The sequence below is a fragment of the Enhydra lutris genome, unplaced genomic scaffold (genome assembly GCF_002288905.1).
Source record: "Enhydra lutris kenyoni isolate GAN:26980312 unplaced genomic scaffold, ASM228890v2 scaffoldscaffold19, whole genome shotgun sequence".
NCBI lineage: Eukaryota > Metazoa > Chordata > Mammalia > Carnivora > Mustelidae > Enhydra > Enhydra lutris.
Genome location: NW_019154103.1, coordinates 32932050 through 32953998, shown reverse-complemented (window position 1 = coordinate 32953998; position 21949 = coordinate 32932050). Strand labels below are relative to the sequence as shown.

The 21949-nt window shown below is 35.4% G+C and overlaps 1 protein-coding gene across 1 annotated transcript in view; it reads left to right on the top strand.

Annotated features, from left to right (window-relative positions):
- The window catches only part of LOC111148446 (transmembrane protein 232), a 254105-nt gene that overhangs the window by 35150 nt on the left and 197006 nt on the right, over nt 1–21949 (top strand). The window contains exons 8-9 of the mRNA XM_022504999.1: nt 5685–5808; nt 6790–7042. Of these exons, the coding sequence (XP_022360707.1) occupies nt 5685–5808; nt 6790–7042 (377 nt within the window). The remainder of the gene's footprint in view (nt 1–5684; nt 5809–6789; nt 7043–21949) is intronic.

The following is a 21949-nucleotide window of genomic DNA, read 5'->3' as shown; positions in this document are numbered from 1 at the left end:
TCACCGTCAGCCTTTTGCCACTAGGATTTCACATTCTTAAATTTGAAATACTATTCATTTCTTGGTTGGTTTGAGTAAATTCTAAGTATGGACATAGGCTCCTTATTTCATTAGGTGATTTCTTGCTTATGCACAACTCTATGCTGAGAATAACATTTGTCACCATTTATTTCCCCCTGAAAAGTGTACTGTACATTTTGTCTGGAAATAGGCCTCTGGGCTCACAGTTTTGTTTTGTTTTTTTCCCTAATTCCCACTTTAAATCTCTAAATATTGCTATGGCATTTCCTAACTTATGATTAGATGTTCAAAACCAGTCTACTTTTTTCCTGTTTTATTTTCAATCCAGAATTTTTTAGGAACTTCTTTGTGATTTGGCAGCCAGGATACAAAAGGCATCCTCTCTTGTCTCACGGGCCAGCTTTACGAAGCTGTTGAGGCAAATCCTCCACTTTACCCAGAGAAAAGCCCTGCTATGTGCAGCTGTGCACAAATGAGGTGGTGATGGCTCTGCGTTTCCTGAAGGCCTTCCATTGATTATTCATCGTTCACATGCTCGGTGCACAGCTCCTGCCTCTCTGTGCTTGGATTATACATCACATTAAAGTGGAATACCCATATATGCCTGCACTAAATTTTAATTTTTGGCTTCCAGTCATTGGAAAGGTTTTCCTTCATTTGAATTCCATTTTCTTCATAACTTTAAAATCTTTAAAATTCCTTTTTTTTCTTTCTTTTGTCTTTTTTGTAGTACTACAGATTTTCCCCCTTGATTCTGTTTCTCTGGTTGTTTGTTTCTTTCTTTAAAAAAAAAAAAAGATTTTATTTATTAATCTATTTAGCGCTTGAGTGGGGGGAGGGGCAGAGGGAGACAGAGAGACTCTCAAACAGACTCCCTGCTAAGGACAGAAGCCCAGGCAGGGCTTGATCCCTTGACCCTGAGACCATGACCTGAGCTGAAATCCAGAGTCAGACATTAACCCACTGAGCCACCCAAGCATACCTGGTTGTCTCAGTGGGAATTAGTACTGGGTCTCAGTTTGCCAGTTTTCTTCCTTCCGAGCAACTGTTGCAGTTAACTTCCTCATCAAGGATTTGAATTATATTTTTGTATTTTAATCTCTTTTCAGTCTCTCGTTTCCTTACCATACTACCTTTCATCTCAGTATCAGGGCTTTTCATTGTCTTTTTCTCTCATTCAGCTTTGTTAAAGGCACTTAAGAGTCTCTAAAAATATCTTTTGGTCCCTAAAAGAAATAATTTTCAGAGCTATGATCCTCTCTAAATATTCAGACTGGTATTTTCTTCAGTCCTTGCTTTCACAGTCTCCATTTTCTATTTTACTTACCTCATGACCTAGGAGAAATCTTTAAAAACTCGGTATTTTAAAGCAAGAGGTTTGTATTCACAGCATTCGTAACAGCGTTATTAAATGCTGCGGCGCTCAACAATGCACTATCATCAGCGACCTTCCTATATTCTTCCTACTCTTTGATATTTTACTTTTGAGGAGAAAATGCCCCCCAGTGTTCCCATTATAGGGCTCCTCCTCCTCCCTGCCTCCTATACACCAATTGCCACAGCATGGTTTTCTACCCTTTGTGTCATGTGGAAGTTGCCAGATGAGAGAGATGAGGAAGAAGCACAGAAATAATACCCTGGCTCCTTACAAAGTCAGTCCTCCAAAGTAAGGGACTGGCTTTACTTTTTTCTAAAGCTCTGAAAAACACCCTAGATAGTCGAGATCATTTTTTTTCCCTTTTAACTTTTGTTGGAGACATGAGGCTGCTGTATTTCATGAAATGGAATGTGGGTACTCCTTGCTGCCGTTCTTAACCCAGCTCCATCAACTTTATGGTTTGTGGAAATTCCCTATCAGTTGCTGCTCTTAGTGACTTCTCTTTCATTCTGGGTCTTTCATTTTTAGGGTTGTGTGGATTTTGACATTGTTAGTGTTTTCTGAGGTGTCTATTGAAAGACTGAAATAATGCTGTGTAAGCGTTGTGACTTGGAGACATCTTAATTCTGTCTTTTAAAATTGCAATTTGGTCATTGAAGAAACCGTTGTAGAGGAGTAGGGAGAACCTAAGAAAACTGTCTTGAATGCTGATGTTCCTAACCTTTTTATAAGGCTGTGTAGATAGTAGGATACATCAGTAGTTTTTTATGAAGCCTCTTATTATTATATTTTAGTCAGTCTATCATCTATATATTTATTTATTTGCCATATTTTAGCTGATTTATATTAGTGTAGAAGGGACAGTGGGCCGGAGGAAGGCTTGCTGAGGTCCAGCCCAGGATCTGGTACTGTTTACCTGTGTGCAGTGGTTCACATTAATTTTAAAAGTGAAAAAAAATTTTCTTAAAGTAAAATGAATCAAGTAACTGTGACACTTTGGACAAGCCAGTAAACCTCTGCTCTGGTTTCTTTATTTATAAAATTAGGGGAAATTTTATAATATTTGCAAATTACTTTATACATGTTTAATTTCATGGCACTATAAAACCAAGTCAGTCTACTAATAATTGACATTTGTACTGTAGTGAGTTCACAAAGAAGCTAGTGCAAAATTTCTAACCTAATTAACTTCTTATCTTTCTGTGTGCATTGGTTTTCAGTTTTGAATTTTAACAAACTCTAATATCTAAGTATTGGTGTTTCTATTTTATTTTTAACAAAGGTACTTTCTTTCTTTTTTTTTTTTTTTAAAGATTTTATTTATTTATTTGACAGACAGAAATCACAAGCAGGCAGAGGCAGGCAGAGAGAGGAGGAAGCAGGCTCCCCGTTGAGCAGAGAGCCCGATGCGGGGCTTGATCCCAGGACCCTGGGATCATGACCTGAGCTGAAGGCAGAGGCTTTAACCCACTGAGCCACTCAGGTGCCCCAAGGTACTTTCACTTACAGAAAATTTTATGATCAGTAGGATTGATTGAAAATAGTGTGTTTGTGTTGAAGCATTTTTCTACCACAGGAGGTCGACACAAATGGATCTTTTTTCATCCATATTCTAGTGAGAGTGCCCTGTGTTAGTTAAAAATTTTCAGACTTAAAAGAGAACAGAAAAACCAAAATCATAGGCCTATGAGGTATATTCAGGGGCAAGGAAGTTCTGTAAACTCTGAGACTATACTCCTATACTCTCCTTTACTTGACCTTATTGTGAAGTGGGGTGAGAGGTACTCCGAGAATGACTCACTAGTCATTCACCTCTGAGGGCATCTGGACCTCAGTCACTCTAGGACTTCATAGAGAAAAGTCATCAAATTCATATCCTTTGACTTTGAAGAAATAGTCTTTTTTGTAATTCGATTCAGGTCAGCATTTTGAACCTAGCCATTTCACAGAGAGCATTTTACTTAAATCTTGTGATAGTCTCTGAAATGTAGGTTTTGCTATATTTACTTAAAGATGAGTAGATTCAAACTGAGGTAGACTATGCAAATTGCCCTAAGTCATATACCTAATTAGTGGCAGAGCTAAGATTCCATCTATAATTTTTCTGACTCTTAAGTTCATGCTTGTAAACGTCATGTTGAGTCTATCAGGATTCAATTCTTCTGCCTGTAACAGTAACCTAACTACAGTTGCATTACCAAATAGGGTACTAATTATTGCACATAACAAGCTGTACACAACTGATACACAGATTCTTAAGAAAATCAAGACCCAAGCTCCTTCTAGCTTCCTTTTCTTCCATTGATGGTATTGGATTTCCATCATCTTGTTGCAAGACTGCTGCTCTACCCTCTGGCATCATGTATGTTTTCCAAGTGGGAGGGAAAAGATGAAAAAAAATTACCTGTTATTTAAATTTCATCTCTTTCTTAATTAGAAAAATAATAACCTTTCATAATACATTTCCATTTGTATTATTTGTACTATTTGTATTATTTGTATTATTGACTAAATCTACATTTATGTCTATTCCAAACTTCAAGGGTGTGTGGGGATTCATATTTTTTAAAAAAGATTTTATTTATTTTTTATTCAATAGGCAGAGATCACAAGTAGGCAGAGAGGCACACAGAGAGAGAGAGGAGGAAGCAGGCTTCCCGCTGAGCGGAGAGCCTGATGTGGGGCTCGATCCCAGGACCCTGGGATCATGACCTGAGCCGAAGGCTGAGGCTTTAACCCACTGAGCCACCCAGGCGCCCCAGGGGATTCATATTTTAAGTCAAATTTATTAAGATATAATTTACATACAGTGAAATTCACACATTTAATGTACACAGATCTATAACCTTTGACAAATTGCATACATCTGTGTAATCATGAGATATAGAACGTGGCCGGTTTCCATAGTGTAGTGGTTATCACGTTCACCACACAAAATATAGAACATTTCCATTTTGAGAAGCAATGTTTACTGAGCATTTTGCCATCTTGAACAAAACTGAGGTTTATTTCTGAAAGGAAGGAGCAGACAATTTGAGGTAGGCAATAGGCAGCGTTGTCACATTAAGGTTAAATTTTTTTATTGAGGCTAATTAGCATATAACACTGTATTAGTTTTAGGTGTATGACATAATGATTCGATGTTTGTATACATTGTGAAATGATCACCACAATAAGTCTATTTTCTATGTACTTAAATAATTGTTTGGAAAAGCAATACTGGAAATGTCCTTAGGCGAGAGAAGAATTTAGCTATCATTAACCCAGCTTAAAATGGGAACCTGGGTAAATGTCCCAGATCTGTTTATGTCTCAATTTTCTAATATTTAAAAAAAAAAAAGATTTCAGAGGGGTCTTGAAATGTGTCAAAAAATTGTGGTTCAGTGAGTGAGATAATTTATGTGAAAGCACATTGAGATCTGTAAAGCTCTATTCAAATATAAAGAATTGTCTTTTTTTCTCATGATTAGAGGTATTTCCTTTTGAAAATGATAATGAACTTGGCTTACTGGCCTGAAATATCACAGTTGTGAAATTCAAATTGTAAAATATGCCAACTCTATCAATGGCTTATAAATCAAGGCAATATGCAGGTATAGTTAGAGGAATATACATTTGCATTCTTACCAGTTCTCCTTCAAACTGTATCTCTTTCAGTTGGGTGAAAATAGCACTTAATGTATAATTTCCTGAAACTATCAAATATATGTTTATTTATGACTAATAAATTCTTGTGTGATTTTCCAGTTATCATATACTACTTTGAATGATAAATCTTGACAGTCTTCTAATCAAACAGAAATATAGATTTTGAGAAATTACACTTTTTGTAAAATCAAGTACTTTGAACTTTTGGACTTTTGGGAAGGTCATTTTTAAATTTGTTCTCTTTTTTTTTTTTTTTAACAGGAAAACATTTTTGTAATTCATTTCTTAGTTGTAGAAAGTTAAAAATCAAAAACTATTGTGAGATATTGGGGACACTCTAGAACCAGAGCCCTTGATTGCTTGTTATACAGGATCTATGAAGAAATGTGATCTTTTATAGTATTTATTACTCTCAGAGTTTCGATAGAGCTCTATTCTGAATTCAAATATCTTGCCAAAATGTAGTTCTTTCTTGTAGACTTTAAACAGAAACAGTGTCAACTAATACCTATCTTTATTAAAAGTAAATATATTTGGTAATCTGGGATACTCATTAACTCTGGCCAATTTTTTCATTAAAAATTGTTTATTATTATCTTAATTAAGGTCTTTGTTGTTTTGCTCACAAAATTCCTAGGTTGGATTCAATACTGGCTTTGTTGGTCCTTGGGGAGGCTGCCAAACTAAACATGGCCTGCTTAAAAGCTTTAATGGAACTAATGAGAGATTTCCTTTCAAGCATTATGTCTGTTCAAAACCAGGTAACGGTATATTGTTAATTTAGGTGTTTTAAAAGACCTGAAGAGAAACAATTTTTTATTTTTGCCACTACTTAAATTGTATATCATATTAGGGCTTATAATGAGCATAACCTTGTGATAAAAATTTTAATTAAATGTGAAAGTAAAAGCACATTTATCATATATCCCACTACAGATAGATTGATAGAGATGTAAAGATAGGGAAATAGATTATACACACGCACACACACACACACACACACATCAGAAGGACTTTAAATTTTATTAACAAACTTGAGATCATATAGTCATACATGGTTTAGTTTCCAAAATTTAAAATATATTATGAAAGCATTTTTCATTATAATGACATATTATTAAAATTTATATTTTGGTCTGCATGAGATAATTTAACTATTACTTCATTGTTGAATATTGAGTCTAATTATTCACAATTAATTGCAAATAATGTTGAGCTGGTATTTTTGTACATAAAATCTTTATCTGTGTTTATGACTATTACTTTAGAATAGATTCATAAAATTAAATTACTAAATGATAGACTATGAACTTTTTATAATATTTGTAGAATGGATCTCCAAATTCCTCTCCAGAATATATAATTGCCTTGCTTTCCGATGAAAAATGTATTAAGTGCCACACACAACAACTGAGCTTTATATAAAAAAAGATTCTTTAAAATGTAATATGGGGAAGTGATATTTCATTGGATTGATTTATATTCTATTGATTACTAAGGAAATTGAAAAATTGTTCTTTATATACTTTTTAGCTTTTTGTATTTTTTATTCTTTGAGCTAGATTTTATGCAATCTACCCATGGAAAACCTGTTTTTAATAAGTACACTTTAGAACTATTACTTGATTATGGTTCTTTAACAACTCTATAAAATTTGAAGGTATTTCTTATTGTAAGTATAGTATATAGTTTTAGTTATGACAATGTGCCTTGATTATCTAATAACTATTTTCTCATTTTAGGAAGAAGGCTGCAAGGTAGATGACTTTTCCTGGGCCTGGAATGTAGTCTACATGTATATAACAATTCTTGCAGAAATCTGCTTGTATGCAACCACTTCTAATTTGCGAAAAACTGCTTTTATTGGTTTCTGTGTCTGTAAAAGTTCACAAAAAGATATTTTACTCATGAGTAAATCAGAAGAACCACCAGAATTGAAGGAAGCAAGTATTTTAGGTCTTTTGGAATATTTCTCTTCAAAAATATCAGATAATTGTAAGTAAATTATTTCTCAACTTGTTGAGAAATATTTCTTAAATGTCCCTGTCTACATATAGCAACAAACCTTTTATTTTATTTTATGTTTATTTACTTTTCTTTATTCTTTTAACCTACAGTGTTTTATTAATTTCAGATGGCTAATACAGTGACTCAACAATGCCATATATCATGCAGTGTTGACCACAAGTGCCCTCCTTAATCCCCATCTCCTATTTCACCCATCCCTCCAGCCGTCTTCCCTGTGGTAACTGTCAGTTTGTTCACTTTAGCTGAGAGTCTGTTTTGTGGTTTCTCTCTTTCTCTTTCTTTTTCCCCCCTTTGCACATTTTTTTGTTTGTTTCTTAAATTCCACATATGAATGAAATCATATGGTATTTGTCTTTCTTAGAATTATTTCTCTTAGTATTATACTCTCTAGTTCCATCCAAGTCATTGCAAGTGGCAAGAATCAATTCTTTTTTATGGCCGAACAATATTTCATTGTGTGTATATACTACATCTTTATCCATTCATCTATTGATGGACACTTGGGCTGCCTCCATAATGTCACTGTTGTAAATAATGCTGCTATAAACATAGGGGTGCATGTATCCATTTGAATTAGTGTTTTTGTATTCTTTGGGTAAATACCCAGCAGTGTGATTGCTGGATTGTAGGGTAGCTCTATTTTTAACTTTTAGAGGAATCTTCATACTGTTTTCCACAGTGGCTGCACCAGTTTGCATTTCCCCCAATGGTGTATGAAGGTTCCTTTTTCTCACCAAAACTTGTTGTTTCTCGTGTTTTTTATTTTAGCTATTCTGACAGGTGTGGAGTGATAGCTCATCGTAGTTTTGATTTGCATTTTCCTGATGATGACTAATGTTGAGCATCTTTTCATATGTCTGTTGGCCATCTGGATGTCTTCTTTGGAGGAATATCTATTCATGTCTTCTTCCTATTTTTTCATTGCGTTATTTGGTTTTTGGGGTGTTGAATTGTATAACTTATCTCTGTTTTGGATACTAGCTCTTTGTCGGATATGTCATTTACAGATATCTTCTCCCATTCTGTAAGGTGGCCTTTTAGTTGCATTGGTTGTTTTCTTTGCTGTACAAAAGCTTTTAATTTTGATATAGTCCTAGTAGTTTTCTTTTGCTTTTATTTCCCTTGCCTCAGGAGGCATATTCAGAAAAATGTTGCTATGGCTGATGTCAGAGATATTACTGCCTATGTTCTCTTCTAGGATTTTTATGGATTCAGGGCTCAAATTTAGGTCTTTTATCCATTTTGAATTTATTTTTCTGTGTGGTATAAGAAAATGGTCCAGTTCATTCTTTTGCATGTAGGTGTCCAGTTTTCCCAATACCATTTATTGAAGGGACTTTTTCCCATTGCATAGTCTTTCCTGTTTTGTTGAAGATTAATTGACCATATAATTGTGGGTTTATTTCTGGGTTTTCTAATCTTTTCTCTTGATATGTGTGTCTATTTTTGTGCCAGTACCAAAGTGTTTTGATTTCTATAGCTGTGAAAAACAAGTTGAAGTCTGGAATTGCAATGCCTCCAGTTTTGCTTTTCTTTTTCAAGATTGCTTTGACTATTTGGGGTCTTTTGTGGTTCCATAAAAATTTTAGGATTATTTTTTCTAGCCCTGCGAAAAGTTGGTATTTTAATCGGGATTTCATTAAATGTGTAGATTGCTTTGTTGTAGTATAGACATTTTTTTTTTTTTTAATTTGAGAGAGAGACAGTGAGAAAGAGTATGAACGAGGAGAAGGTCAGAGGGAGAAGCAGACTCCCCATGGAGCTGGGAGCCCGATGTGGGACTCAATTCCGGGACTCCAGGATCATGATCTGAGCCGAAGGCATTCGCCCAACCAATTGAGCCACCCAGGTGCCCTGTAGTATAGACATTTTAATGATATTTTTTCTTCCAGTCTATGAGCATGGAATCCCTTTCCATTTTTTTGTATCATCTTCAGTTCCCTTCATCACTCTTTTATAGTTTTCAGAGTACAGGTCTTTCACCTCATTGCTTAGATTTATTCCTAGGTATTTTTTTTTTTTGCTTCAATTAAAAATGGAATTGTTTTCTGAATTTCTCTTTCTTCTTCTTCATTATTAGTGTATTGAGATGCAATAGATTTCCTCACATTGATTTTGAATCTTATGACTTTACTGAATTCATTTACCAGTTCTAGTAGTTTTTGGTGGCGTCTTTAGGGTTGTCAATATACAGTATTATTTCACCTGCAAATAGTGAAAGTTTTACTTCTTCCTTACCAATTGGGGTGTCTTTTATTTCTTTTTGTTGTCTAACTGATGTCACTAGAATTTCTAATACTATGCTGAATAAGTGGTGAGAGTGGACATCCTTATCTTGTTCCTGACCTTAGAGGGAAAGCTCTCAGTTTTTCCCCACTAAGTATGATATTAACTTGGGCTTTTCATATATGGTTTTTATTATGTTATAGGAATAAACCTTTTACAGAAAATTAACATTTTGAAGTGGGAAACTATTTTAAATTTAGTAGGACTTTTTACAAATTTGGGAAGAATATTTTATAACAGAAATTTTTAATTAACATTTTAAAACAACTTAAATATAAACTAGGCTCAGTTGATTTATTATTCACATTATATTCCTGGAAAACAAAGATAGCTTAGGAAAATTTAGGAAATATATATAAAGTTTCTTTTATTCCTTTCCACATTAGGACTTCTCCATCTATCTTCTCCATTTTCTCTAGGTATCCACTGTATCTCTTGTTCCCCTGCATTCAGGGGATTTCTCTCCAATTACTCAAATATTGTAGTACATTGTAGTATATCAGTAGTACATCTGACATTTTATACTCCATCAAAGTACACCTGTTTTACCTCTCAAAACTAAAGGTCATTTTGATACCATTGTTTATGGGGGCTATTAGAATAAAATACTTTTATTTTTAAAAGAGTACTACAGGGATAATATTAATTCAAGAGTTTCCTTTTAAGATAACTAGACCTTTTCTTTATGAATATCATTGTAATCTATATATTATTATAATATATTATGTAGATAATTCTCACTTCCATTAAGTTCTGAGATAACTGAGATGAATCATGTCCAAATTATATTTGTGTAATATAACATCTAAAACATAGTAGTTGGGTGGTTAATAATAGTGGATTTATTATGTAATTAAATCACTGAATTTTAAATATAATTGTAAATTATTTTAAATATAAATTTTATTTATATTAAATTTATTTATATTAAATTATATATAATTTATATATTAATATATTATATATAAATTATATAATTTATATAAATATATTAACTTTATTTATATTAAAATTTATTTTAAATATAATTGTAAATAATTTTAAATATAATTGTAAGATTTTAAAACTACAGGAAGAGTATTGTCTTTCTTCAGAACCATAATTCACTGAGTTGGCATAAATTATGCTTGAATATAATTTTAAATAGTAACAACTTCATAGGAGATATTAATTTCATTTTTAAAAACTTGCTTGATATTTTAAAATTATTTTCAGTACACTTTTGGTTTAAACAATAAGTTGGAACCTATCATTTCTGAGTGCAACTTGCTTGTCCTTTTCCAGTTCATAGAACAATTATGTTTATTTTTTATTAGTGTCAACTTTGGACAGATTCCTAGTTTTTAGTATACAAATTAGCATAAATATTTCTCCCATTTTTATAATATTGATTAAGTGAAGAGGTATGCACATTCTTAAGTATTTAGAATGATCAGAAATCTTCCTATACAGCAGCTCAATATATGATTTTAATCTGCCACTAACCATATTTGTCTACAAATCTTAAGTTTTCAGGTTTTTGTCTAGCTGTTCTTTAACGATTCTCTTCAGTGATGGGTCCAATAGACATTTCTCCATGGGGAGGATCTTTATTCTATAACCCTCTTGGCCTCCTGCTGGCCATAACCCCTGAGTGCTGTCATAACCTCATGATGACAGGGTTGCATCTTTCTGCAGATACTCAAAACTTTTTCCTCCTCAGCAGTATGATTTCTTTTCCCCAGCCAGTTGATGATTTCATTGCATTCACTTGCTCATTGCTGATCTTCTTTGCAATTTCTTATCTTCTCCTGAATAACTTATTTTGAGGGTATAGGAACAGAATTTGGGTGAGTTCTTGGAAGAGATTTTTGTCTTTCTGCTTATGATCTACAAGTTTATATTGCTCAGCTTCCTGGACAACACCCCCCAAATTGTCCTAGTCATATGTTATTCTCTTTCCCTGTAATTGTTTCTCTGTCAACAGCAGACCTATTGAGAATTTATGTGACTTTTCTTCCTTCTGAGCAATGCACATATTATAGAAAGCTATTTGTGGACTTGAACTTGCCAAACATATAGTCATCCTTGGTCATTGTTTTCTCATCTTTATAAATCTGAATGAGCACACTTGTTCTGCTTTATATGAATTCACTACCAAGGGAAAAGTATGACATCTAAGAAAGAGCAAATTCTGAATATTTTCATATATGACCATAGGTGAGATAGCCATCTGGATCCATTAGTGATGATTTCATTGAGATCGATACTTTTGTTTAATTTCTTGTCATTGAGTAAATCTTATAGGAGTTTCTGAATCTCATTGTACCAACCAACATATAGTTTATGGATTAATAAAATAAAATAAATATAAATATTAAAAATATATAACAAATATATAAATAAAATATATAAATCATATAATATAAATTATATATAAATATTATATAAAATATATAAAATACAATGAAATATAAAATATAAAAATAAAATAAACCATTTTATTCTTCAACTGTTATTACAGTAGAGAGGTAAAAGACAATCCCTAACAAAGTGAGTTCTGGATAGGGTTGACCTTTATATATTCACAGATGGTGCTGAGGCAATGGATGGTTCTTTTGCTTTCATTGATGTCCTTCTTATGCTAATACTTGAAGTCAGAAATGAAATAATTAAGCAGTATTTTGCCAGTGTTTTCTCAACCCAATGGACAAATAGATGTTTCTGGTTGTGCAACATATTTAAAGATTTGATCTGCAATAAAGAGGATACACATATAAAAATTGCCTCTACAATGAAGAGTCAATCTGATTTCTATGACATCAAACTTCTGGTACAAGCTGTAAATAATACTAGTGAGATTTGTTTCATTAAAGATTCTGAATGGTTTGAAGCCCTCAATACTTACAGCATCTTTACTGTTTCTTATGGGAAATGTTTGAACTAAGTTGATTATCTGATGACTGTTTTGTTAAAGACATGTTAAGAATATGAGGAAATGGTCTTCATCTTTGTTGGAACCAGAGAATGTACAACCTCTGAACATAAACTTTTAGTCTCCTCCTCACATTCGTACTGGATATTTGGCTTTCCCATAGCAGTCATTACCATGGAAAGCCATTATTTCACAGGACTGTACAAATGCTTAGTTGAATATTTTAACTGTCAAATGATTGGTTTTTAAAAAACTGTGTTGATGTAATTCATTAAACCTTGATTTCTGTAGCATCACTGACTGTTTTTTTTCCACATGGGGAAGATGATTTTGTCTGGGTTACCCTGTATGCATGATCATTGATAATGATCACCAGTTTTACAAGACCACAGGAAACAGCTCCGAAAGTAGTATCATCTGTGTAGGTGTTGTTAACATGATTACTGGGGAAGATAAGTTTGTCTTTTTGGAAAGTGACTTAAAGAACCTGGAGCTGCAGCTATATTTAATTGAAAATGAATTTTTCTTCTGATTTTATTCTTTAAGCGGGTAAATTTTTAGAATGAGACAACCAGTCTAAAGTCATACAGATTTGTATTTTAATTCTGAAACTCATAACTTGGAATCTTAGGTCAAATTATTTAATTTTGCTGACTAATTTTTTAACCTGATAATTATGATAAGACTGCTATCCATATCATAGGGCTTTTCATGAGAAAAAACTATGGAAACATATAAACACTTGGCTTGGTACCGTGTGCATAGTAAGGGTCCAATAAATGTTAATAGATGTTATTGTTGTTAATATTGTTATAATGAGAAAACATCATTGAGGAAGGGTTTTTTCCCTAACACTTATTCTCTGTACACTTTATATCCTTAGGATCCTATTTTATTTATATATAAAGATTTAAGTGACAGTGAAAAATATTTTAAGTGGTATATACAATATATAAATAGTTTCTATGAATGCATCAAATAATGTTCTTTTTTTTTAAGATTTTATTTATTTATTTATTTGACAGAGAGAGAGAGAGAGAGAGAGAGAGCACAAGCAGGCAGAGAGGCAGGCAGAGGCAGAGAGAGAAGCAGGCTCCCCACTGAGCAAGGAGCCCGATGCGGGGCTCGATCCCAGGACTCTGAGACCACGACCCAAGCTGAAGGCAGCAGCTTAACCCACTGAGCCACCCAGGCGCCCCCATCAAATAATGTTCTTATGGACCATTTTTATATAAACGCTTTAAAATGAAAAAAAAAAACCCACTTCAAATCATAGTTTTGTGAAGGCAATTATAGAAATTTTAGAAATTATAGAAATTATAGTTATAGAAAACTAAAGTAATAATTTCCATGAAGACAATTTCCTACTGATCTGATCTGATATGAGAGCAGAACTTAAAGAATCTCGAAAAATGGATGATTACTTTGCATGTTCTGTTTTTATTCTGAGGTTTTGTGTTAAACAAGCTTTTCATAGAGTCAATCAGACTTTTATTAATTCTAGTGTGAGATCTTTTGCCAGTGACTGAAGTGCTGCCTTTTAGTGTTTTTGATTGAATAGAAATTTCTATATATGCTTATAAATACCAATTATACACTTAACATTTGCTACTATGGACTTAATTGTGTCCCCCAAAATTCATTTTTTAAAACTATAACCTGTAATTTGGAGATGATGATGTAATGATGGTAGGCTACAATATGTTTGAACTAGTGTCCTTATAAGGAAAGACAACAGAGAGCTTGTTTTCACCTCTATGTGAAGACACAGTGAGAAAGCTTCCATCTAAAAGCCAAGAAAAGAGTACTTACCATAAACAGAATCAGGTGGCACCTTGATCCTGGAAATCCTAGCCCCCAGAACTATGAGAAAATAAATTAATTTCTTATGTTTAAGATCTAACTCTATGGTATTATGTAATGGCAGCCCAAGAAAACTAATATACATCCCCAGGGGTGTTATGATATAGGCAGGTCTGAATATGCTCAAATGCCCAAATGAATCCTTATTTGAAAGACAAATTTTTGCAGCATAGTCTCTATTTTTAAAATTTGTTTTCATTTATTTATTTACTTATCTATTTATTTATAAGTTTTAATTCCAGTTAACATAGTGTTATATTAGTTTTAGGTGTATGACATAGTGACAGCATAGTCTCTAGATGAGAAAATTTTGATCTGGAAAAACAGGGAAGATGATAAAAATTAATTTATCTAAATGTACAGAATTTTTGCTTGATCCTTGTTGAATTCCAATTTCGAGAAGTATTTTGCCTTAATGGATCATAAAGGAGGACAATAATTAACATTTATTGAGTTCTTACTAAATGTCAGGCACAAGTCTAGGCTAATTCATCAATCATTACAACACCATACCTAGATATTCATATTGTCCTCATTTTATAGACAAGAAAACTGACAAACTTAGAGTTTATTTGTCCAAGGAAATATAGTTCGTAGCAGTACATGTGAGTCTTAACCTAGGCAGACTGGCTTCAGAGTCCATACTAACTACCTCACTCTACTGAACTAACTAGGTTAATTGCCCTACAATGAAAAATTTTTAAAAATTATCTATTTGCATTTTGAAGAATGTGAAAAAGATGACTTTGAGAAATTCTGACAGTCGTTATCCTATGGCACTCTTTGTAAAAGCATTTTCATAGACGGTGTATCATGTGGGACCTTATGTCTTTTTTTTTTGATCATATAAAGGATAGATTGTATTTTATTTTAATTTTTTATTTATTAACATATAATGTATTATTTGCCCCAGGAGTAAATGTCTGTGAATCATCAGGCTTACACATTTCACAGCACACGCCATAGCACATACCCTCCCCAATGTCCATAACCCATCCACCCTATCCCTACCCCCCAACCCCCTAGCAACCCTCAGTTTGTTTCATGACACGAAGAATCTCTTATGGTTTGTCTCCCTCTGATCCCATCTTGTTTCATTTTTTACCCTATCTACCCCCCATGCCCCCCACACCCCCCTGCACTATCTCTCAAATTCCTCATATTGGGGAGATCATATGATAATTGTCTTTCTCTGATTGACTTATTTCACTTAGCATAATACCCTCTGGTTCCATCCACATCATTGCAAATGGCAAGATTTCATTTTTTGATGGCTGCATAGTATTCCATTCCATTGTGTGTGTGTGTGTGTGTGTGTGTGTGTGTGTACACACACACACACACACACACACACATATGTATATACACCACCTCTTCTTTATACATTAATTTGTTGATGGACATCTAGGTTCTTTCCATAGTTTGGCTATTGTGGACATTACTGCTGTAAACATTCAGGTGCATGTGCCCCTTTGGATCATTACATTTGTATCTTTAGGGTAAATACCCAGTAGTGCAATTGCTGGGTTGTAGAGTAGCTCTACTTTCAATGTTTTGAGAACATCCATACTGTTTTCCAGAGTGGCTGTACCAGCTTGAATACCCACCAACAGTGTAGAAGTGTTCCCCTTTCTCTGCATCCTCGCCAATATCTGTCATTTGCTGACTTGTTAATTTTAGCCATTCTGACTGGTGTGAGGTGGTATCTCACTGTGGTTTTGATTTGTATTTCCCTGATGCCGAGTGATGTTGTGCACTTTTTCATGTGTCCGTTGGCCATTTGGATGTCTTCTTTACAGAAATGTCTGTTCATGTCTTCTGCCCATTTCTTGATTGGATTATTAGTTCTTTGGCTGTTGAGTTTGATAAGTTCTTTATAGATTTTGGATACTAGCCCTTTATCTGATATGTCATTTGCAAATATCTTCTCCCAGTCAGTCAATTGTCTTTGGTTTTGTTGACGGTTTCCTTTGCTGTCCAAAAGCTTTTGATCTTGATGAAGTCCTGATAGTTCAGTTTTACCCTTGCTTCCCTTGCCTTTGGCACTGTTTCTAGGAAGAAGTTGCTGCGACTGAGGTCAAAGGGGTTGCTGCCTGTGTTATCCTCCAGGATTTTGATGGATTCCTGTCTCACAGTGAGGTCTTTCATCCATGTTAAGTCTGTTTTTGTGTATGGTGTAAGGAAATGGTCCAGTTTCTTTCTTCTGCATGTGGCTGTCGAATTTTCCCAACAACGTTTGTTGAAGAGACTGTCTTTTTTCCATTGGGCATTCTTTCCTGCTTTTTCAAACAATAGTTGACCATAGAGTTGAGGGTCTATTTCTGGGCTCTCTATTCTGTTCCATTGATCTATGTGTCTGTTTTTGTGCTAGTACCATACTGTCTTGATGATGACAGTTTTGTATTAGAGCTTGAAGTCTGGAATTGTGATGCCACCAACTTTGGTTTTCTTTTTCAACATTCCTCTGGCTACATGGGGTCTTTTCTGGTTCCACAAAATTTTTAGGATTATTTCTTCTATTTCTTTGAAAAAAATTGATGGTACTTTGATGGGGATTGCGTTAAATATATCGATTGCTTTAGGTAGCATAGACATTTTCACAATATTTGTTCTTCCAAGCCATGAACATGGAACATTTTTCCATTCCTTTGTGTCTTTCTTAATTTCTTTGATGAGTACTTTATAGTGTCTGAGTATGGATTCTTTGCCTCTTTTTTTAGGTTTATTTCTAGGTATCATGATTTTGGGTGCAATTGTAAATGGAATCGACTCATTAATTTCTCTTTCTTCTGTCTTGTTGTTGGTGTATTGAAATGCAACTGATTTCTGTGCATTGATTTTATATCTTGACACTTTACTGTGTCAGGATAGAAAATTCCTGTATGAGTTCTAGCAGTTTTGGAGTGGAATCTTTTGGGTTTTCAACATAAAGTATCATTTTATCTGCAGAGAGAGAGAGTTTGACTTCTTCTTTGCCGATTCAGATGCCTTCTATTTCTTTTTGTTGTCTGATTGCTGAGGCTAGGACTTCTAGTACTATATTAAATAGAAATGGTGATAGTGTACATCCCTTCTGTGTTCCTGACCTTAGGGGAAAAGCTCAGAGTTTTTCCCCATGGAGAATGATACTCACTGTGGTTTTTCGTTGATGGCTTTGATTATACTGAGGTAAGTACCCTCTATCCCTACACTGTGAAGAGTTTGGAACAAGAAAGGATACTGTACTTTGTCAAATGCTTTTTCAGCATCTATTGAGAGTATCCTATGGTTCTTGTTCTTTCTTTTATTAATGTATCACAAGAATTTATTTGCAGATGTTGACCCAACCTTGCAGCCCAGGAATAAATCCCACTTGGTCGTGGTGAATAATCCTCTTAATGTACTGTTGGATCCTATTGGCTAGTATTTTGGTGAGAATTTTTGCATTCATGTTCATCAAGGATATTGGTCAGTAATTCTCCTTTTGGATGGGGTCTTTGTTTGGTTTTGGGATTAAGGTAATGCTGGCCTCATAAAATGAGTTTGGAACTTTTCCTTCCATTTCTATTTTTTGGAACAGTTTCAGAATAGGTACTAATTCTTCTTTAAATGTTAAGTAGAATTTCTCTTGGAGGTGACTGGCTCTTGTTTGTTGGGAGATTTTATTTTATTTTATTATTTATTTTATTCTATTTAAAGATTTTATTCATTTATTTATTTGTCACAGAGAGAGAGAGACCATGTACACACAAGCAGGCAGAGTGGCAGGCAGAGGCAGAGAAAGAAGCAGGCTCCCTGCTGAGCAAGGAGCCTGATGCGGGACTTGATCCCAGGACCCTGGCAGTGGCTTAACCAACTGAGCCGCCCAGGCGTCCCTGTCGGGAGATTTTAGATGACTGCTTTAATCTCCTTACTAGTTATGGGTCTGTTCAGGTTTTCTATTTCCTCTTGGTTCTGTTTTGGTAGTTTATATGTCTCTAGGGATGCATCCATTTCTTTCAGATTGTCAAATTTTCTGGTGTATATTAGCTCATAATATGTTCTTTTTTGTAAAAGAAATATTTTATTTATTTATTTGACAGAGATCACAAGTAGGCAGAGAGGCAGGCAGAGAGAGAGAGGGGGGAAGCAGGCTCACTGCTGAGCAGGGAGCCCAATGTGGGGCTCGATCCCAGGAACCTGAGATCATGACCTGAGCCGAAGTTAGAGGCTTTAACCCTCTGAGCCACCCAGGTGCCCCGCTCATAATATGTTCTTATAATTGTTTGTATTTCTTTGGTGTTGGTTGTGATCTCTCCTCTTTCATTCATGATTTTATTTATTCGGGTCCTTTCCCTTTTCTTTTTGATAAATCTTGCCAGAGGTTTATCAATTTTATTAATTCTTTCAGATAACCAGCTCGTAGTTTTGTTGATTTGTTCTACTGTTCTTTTGGTTTCTATTTCATTGATTTCTGCTCTGATCTTTATTATTTCTCTTCTCCTGCTAGGTTTAGGATTTATTTGTTCTTCTTTCATCAGCTCCTTTAGGTGTAGGGTTAAGTTGTGTACTTGAGACCTTTCTTCTTTCTTGAGAAAGGCTTGTATTGCTATATATTTTCCTCTAAGGACCACCTTTGTTGCATCCCAAGGACTTTGAACAGTTGTGTTTTCATTTTCATTTGTTTCCATGAATTTTTAAAATTCTTCCTTAATTTCCTGGTTGACCAATTCATTCTTCAGTAAGATGCTCTTTAGCCTCCATGTATTTGAGTTCTTTCCAACTTTCCTCTTATGATTGAGTTATAGTTTCAAAGCATTGTGGTCTGAAAATATGCAGGGAATGATCCCAATCCTTTGGTACCAGTTGAGACCTGATTTGTGATCCAGGATGTGATCTATTCTGGAGAATGTTCCATGTGCACCAGAGAAGAATGTGTATTCTTTTGCTTTGTGATTGAATGTTCTAAATATACCTGTGTGTTCCATCTGGTCCAGTGTGTCATTTAAAGCCTTTATTTCCTTGTTGATCTTTTGCCTAGATGATCTGTCCATTTCAGTGAGGGTGGGGTGTTAAGGTCCCTACTATTATTGTTTTTATTGTCGATATGTTTCTTTGATTTTGTTATTGACTGTTTATACAATTTATATAAACAGTTTATATAATTGGCTGCTCCCATGTTAGGGGCATATATATTTAAAATTGTTAGATCTTCTTGTTGGAAAGACCCTTTGAGTATGATATAGTGTCCTTCCTCATCTCTTATTATACTCTTTGGCTCCAAATCTAATTGATCTGATATAAGGATTGCCACCCCAGCTTTCTTTTGATGTCCATTAGCATGGTAAATTCTTTTCCACCCCCTCACTTTAAATCTGACGGTGTCTTCGGGTTTAAAATGAGTTTCTTGTAGGCAACATATAGATGGGTTTTGTTTTTTTATCCATTCTGAAACCCTGTGTCTTTTGATTGGGGCATTTAGCCCATTAACATTCAGGGTAAGTATTGAGAGATATGAATTTAGTGCCATTATATTGCCTATAAGGTGACTGTTATTTTATATTGTCTCTGTTCCTTTCTAATCTACTACTTTTAGCATCTCTCTTTGCTTAGAGGACCCCTTTCAATATTTCCTGTAGAGCTGGTTTGGTGTTTACAAATTCTTTCAGTTTTTGTTTGTCCTGGAAGCTTTTAATCTCTCCTTCTATTTTCAATGATAGCCTAGCTGGATATAGTATTCTTGGCTGCATGTTTTTCTCGTTTAGTACTCTGAATATATCATGCCAGCTCTTTCTGGCCTGCCAGGTCTCTGTGGATAAGTCTGCTGCCAATCTAATATTTTTACCATTGTATGTTACAGACTTCTTTTCCCGGGCTGCTTTCAGGATCTTCTCTTTGTCACTAAGACTTGTAAATTAGGTGACGGGGTGTGGACCTATTCTTATTGATTTTGAGGGGGGTTCTCTGAACCTCCTGGATTTTGATGCTTGTTCCCTTTGCCATATTGGGGAAATTCTCTCCAATAATTCTCTCCAATATACCTTCTGCTCCCCTCTCTGTTTCTTCTTCTTCTGGAATCCCAATTATTCTAATGTTGTTTCGTCTTATGGTGTCACTTATCTCTCGAATTCTCCCCTCGTGGTCCAGTAGCTGTTTGTCCCTCTTTTGCTCAGCTTCTTTATTCTCTGTCATTTGGTCTTCTATATCGCTAATTCTTTCTTCTGCCTCATTTATCCTAGCAGTGAGAGCCTCCGTTTTTGATTGCACCTCATTAATAGCTTTTTTGATTTCAACTTGGTTAGATTTTAGTTCTTTTATTTCTCCAGAAAGGGCTTTTATATCTCCCGAGAGGATTTCTCTAATATCTTCCATGCTTTTTCGAGCCTGGCTAGAACCTTGAAAATCGTCATTCTGAACTCTAGATCTGACATATTACCAATGTCTGTGTTGATTAGATCCCTAGCCTTTGGTACTGCCTCTTGTTCTTTTTTTTTTTTGTGGTGAATTTTTCCGCCTTGTCATTTTGTCCAGATAAGAGTAGATGAAGGAGCAAGTAAAATACTAAAAGGGTGGCAACAACCCCAGGAAAATATGCTTTAACCAAATCAGAAGAGATCCCAAATCGTGAGGGGGGAGAAAGGGGATAAAAAGAGGTTCAGAAAGAAAAAAAAAAAGAAACAATTAAAAAAAGAAAACGAGGGGCACCTGGGTGGCTCAGTGGGTTAAAGCCTCTGCCTTCGGCTCAGGTCATGATCCCAGGATCCTGGGATCGAGCCCCGCATCGGACTCTCTGCTCAGCGGGGAGACTGCTTCCTCCTCTCTCTCTGCCTGCCTCTCTGCCTGCCTCTCTGCCTACTTCTGATTTCTGTCTGTCAAATAAATTAAAAAAAAAAAGAAGAAAACGAATAAGGAAAAAATGTAAAAAGGAAAAAAATATATATTAGATAAACTAGTTAGAAAACATTAAAAAAGAAAAAGGTAAAAGTTAAAAAGAATTTAGCAGAAGAGAAAAAAAATTGAAAAAGAAAAAAAAATTAAATTGACTGCAAGGCTAAAGAATCATGGCGAGAAAGCCATGAGTTCCGTGCTTTGCTTTCTCCTCCTCTGGAATTCCGCTGCTCTCCTTGGTATTGAAACTGCATTCCTTGGTAGGTGAACTTGGTCCTGGCTGGATTTCTCGTTGATCTTCTGGGGGAGGGGCCTGTTGTAGTGATTCTCAAGTGTCTTTGCCCCAGGTGGAATTGCACAGCCCTTACCAGGGGCCGGTCTGAGTAATCCGCTTGGGTTTGCTTTCGGGAGCTTTTGTTCCCTGAGCGCTTTCCGTAGAGTTCCGGAGGGCGGGAATGAAGATGGCGGCCTCCCGGTCTCTGGCCCGGAGGAGCCGAGAGCCCGGGGCCCCACTCCTCAGTGCGCCCTCAGAGAACAGCGCCCACTTACTCCCGTCACCCTGGCCTCCGGCCACACTCCAAGCTGACCGAGCCTGCGACCGGTTCAAGGTAACCCCGAGCTGAGAACTCATTCCTCGGCTCTGTCTCTGTAGCTGGCTTCCCCGTTCTAATACCTGTAAGCTCTGCGACACTCAGACACCCCCGATCCTTCTGTGACCCTGCGGGACCTGAGGCCACGCTGACCCCACGTGGGCTTCACCCCCATTAAGCCTCTGGAGGGATGTCCCTCAGCGGAACAGACTTTTAAAAGTCCTGATTTTGTGCTCCATTGCTCCGCCGCTTGCCGGGAGCCAGCCCCTCCCACCGTGGTCTATCTTCCCGTCGCTTTGGATTCACTTCTCTGCCAGTCCTACCTTTTAGAAAGTGGTTGATTTTCTGTTTCTAGAATTGCTGTTCTTCTCTACG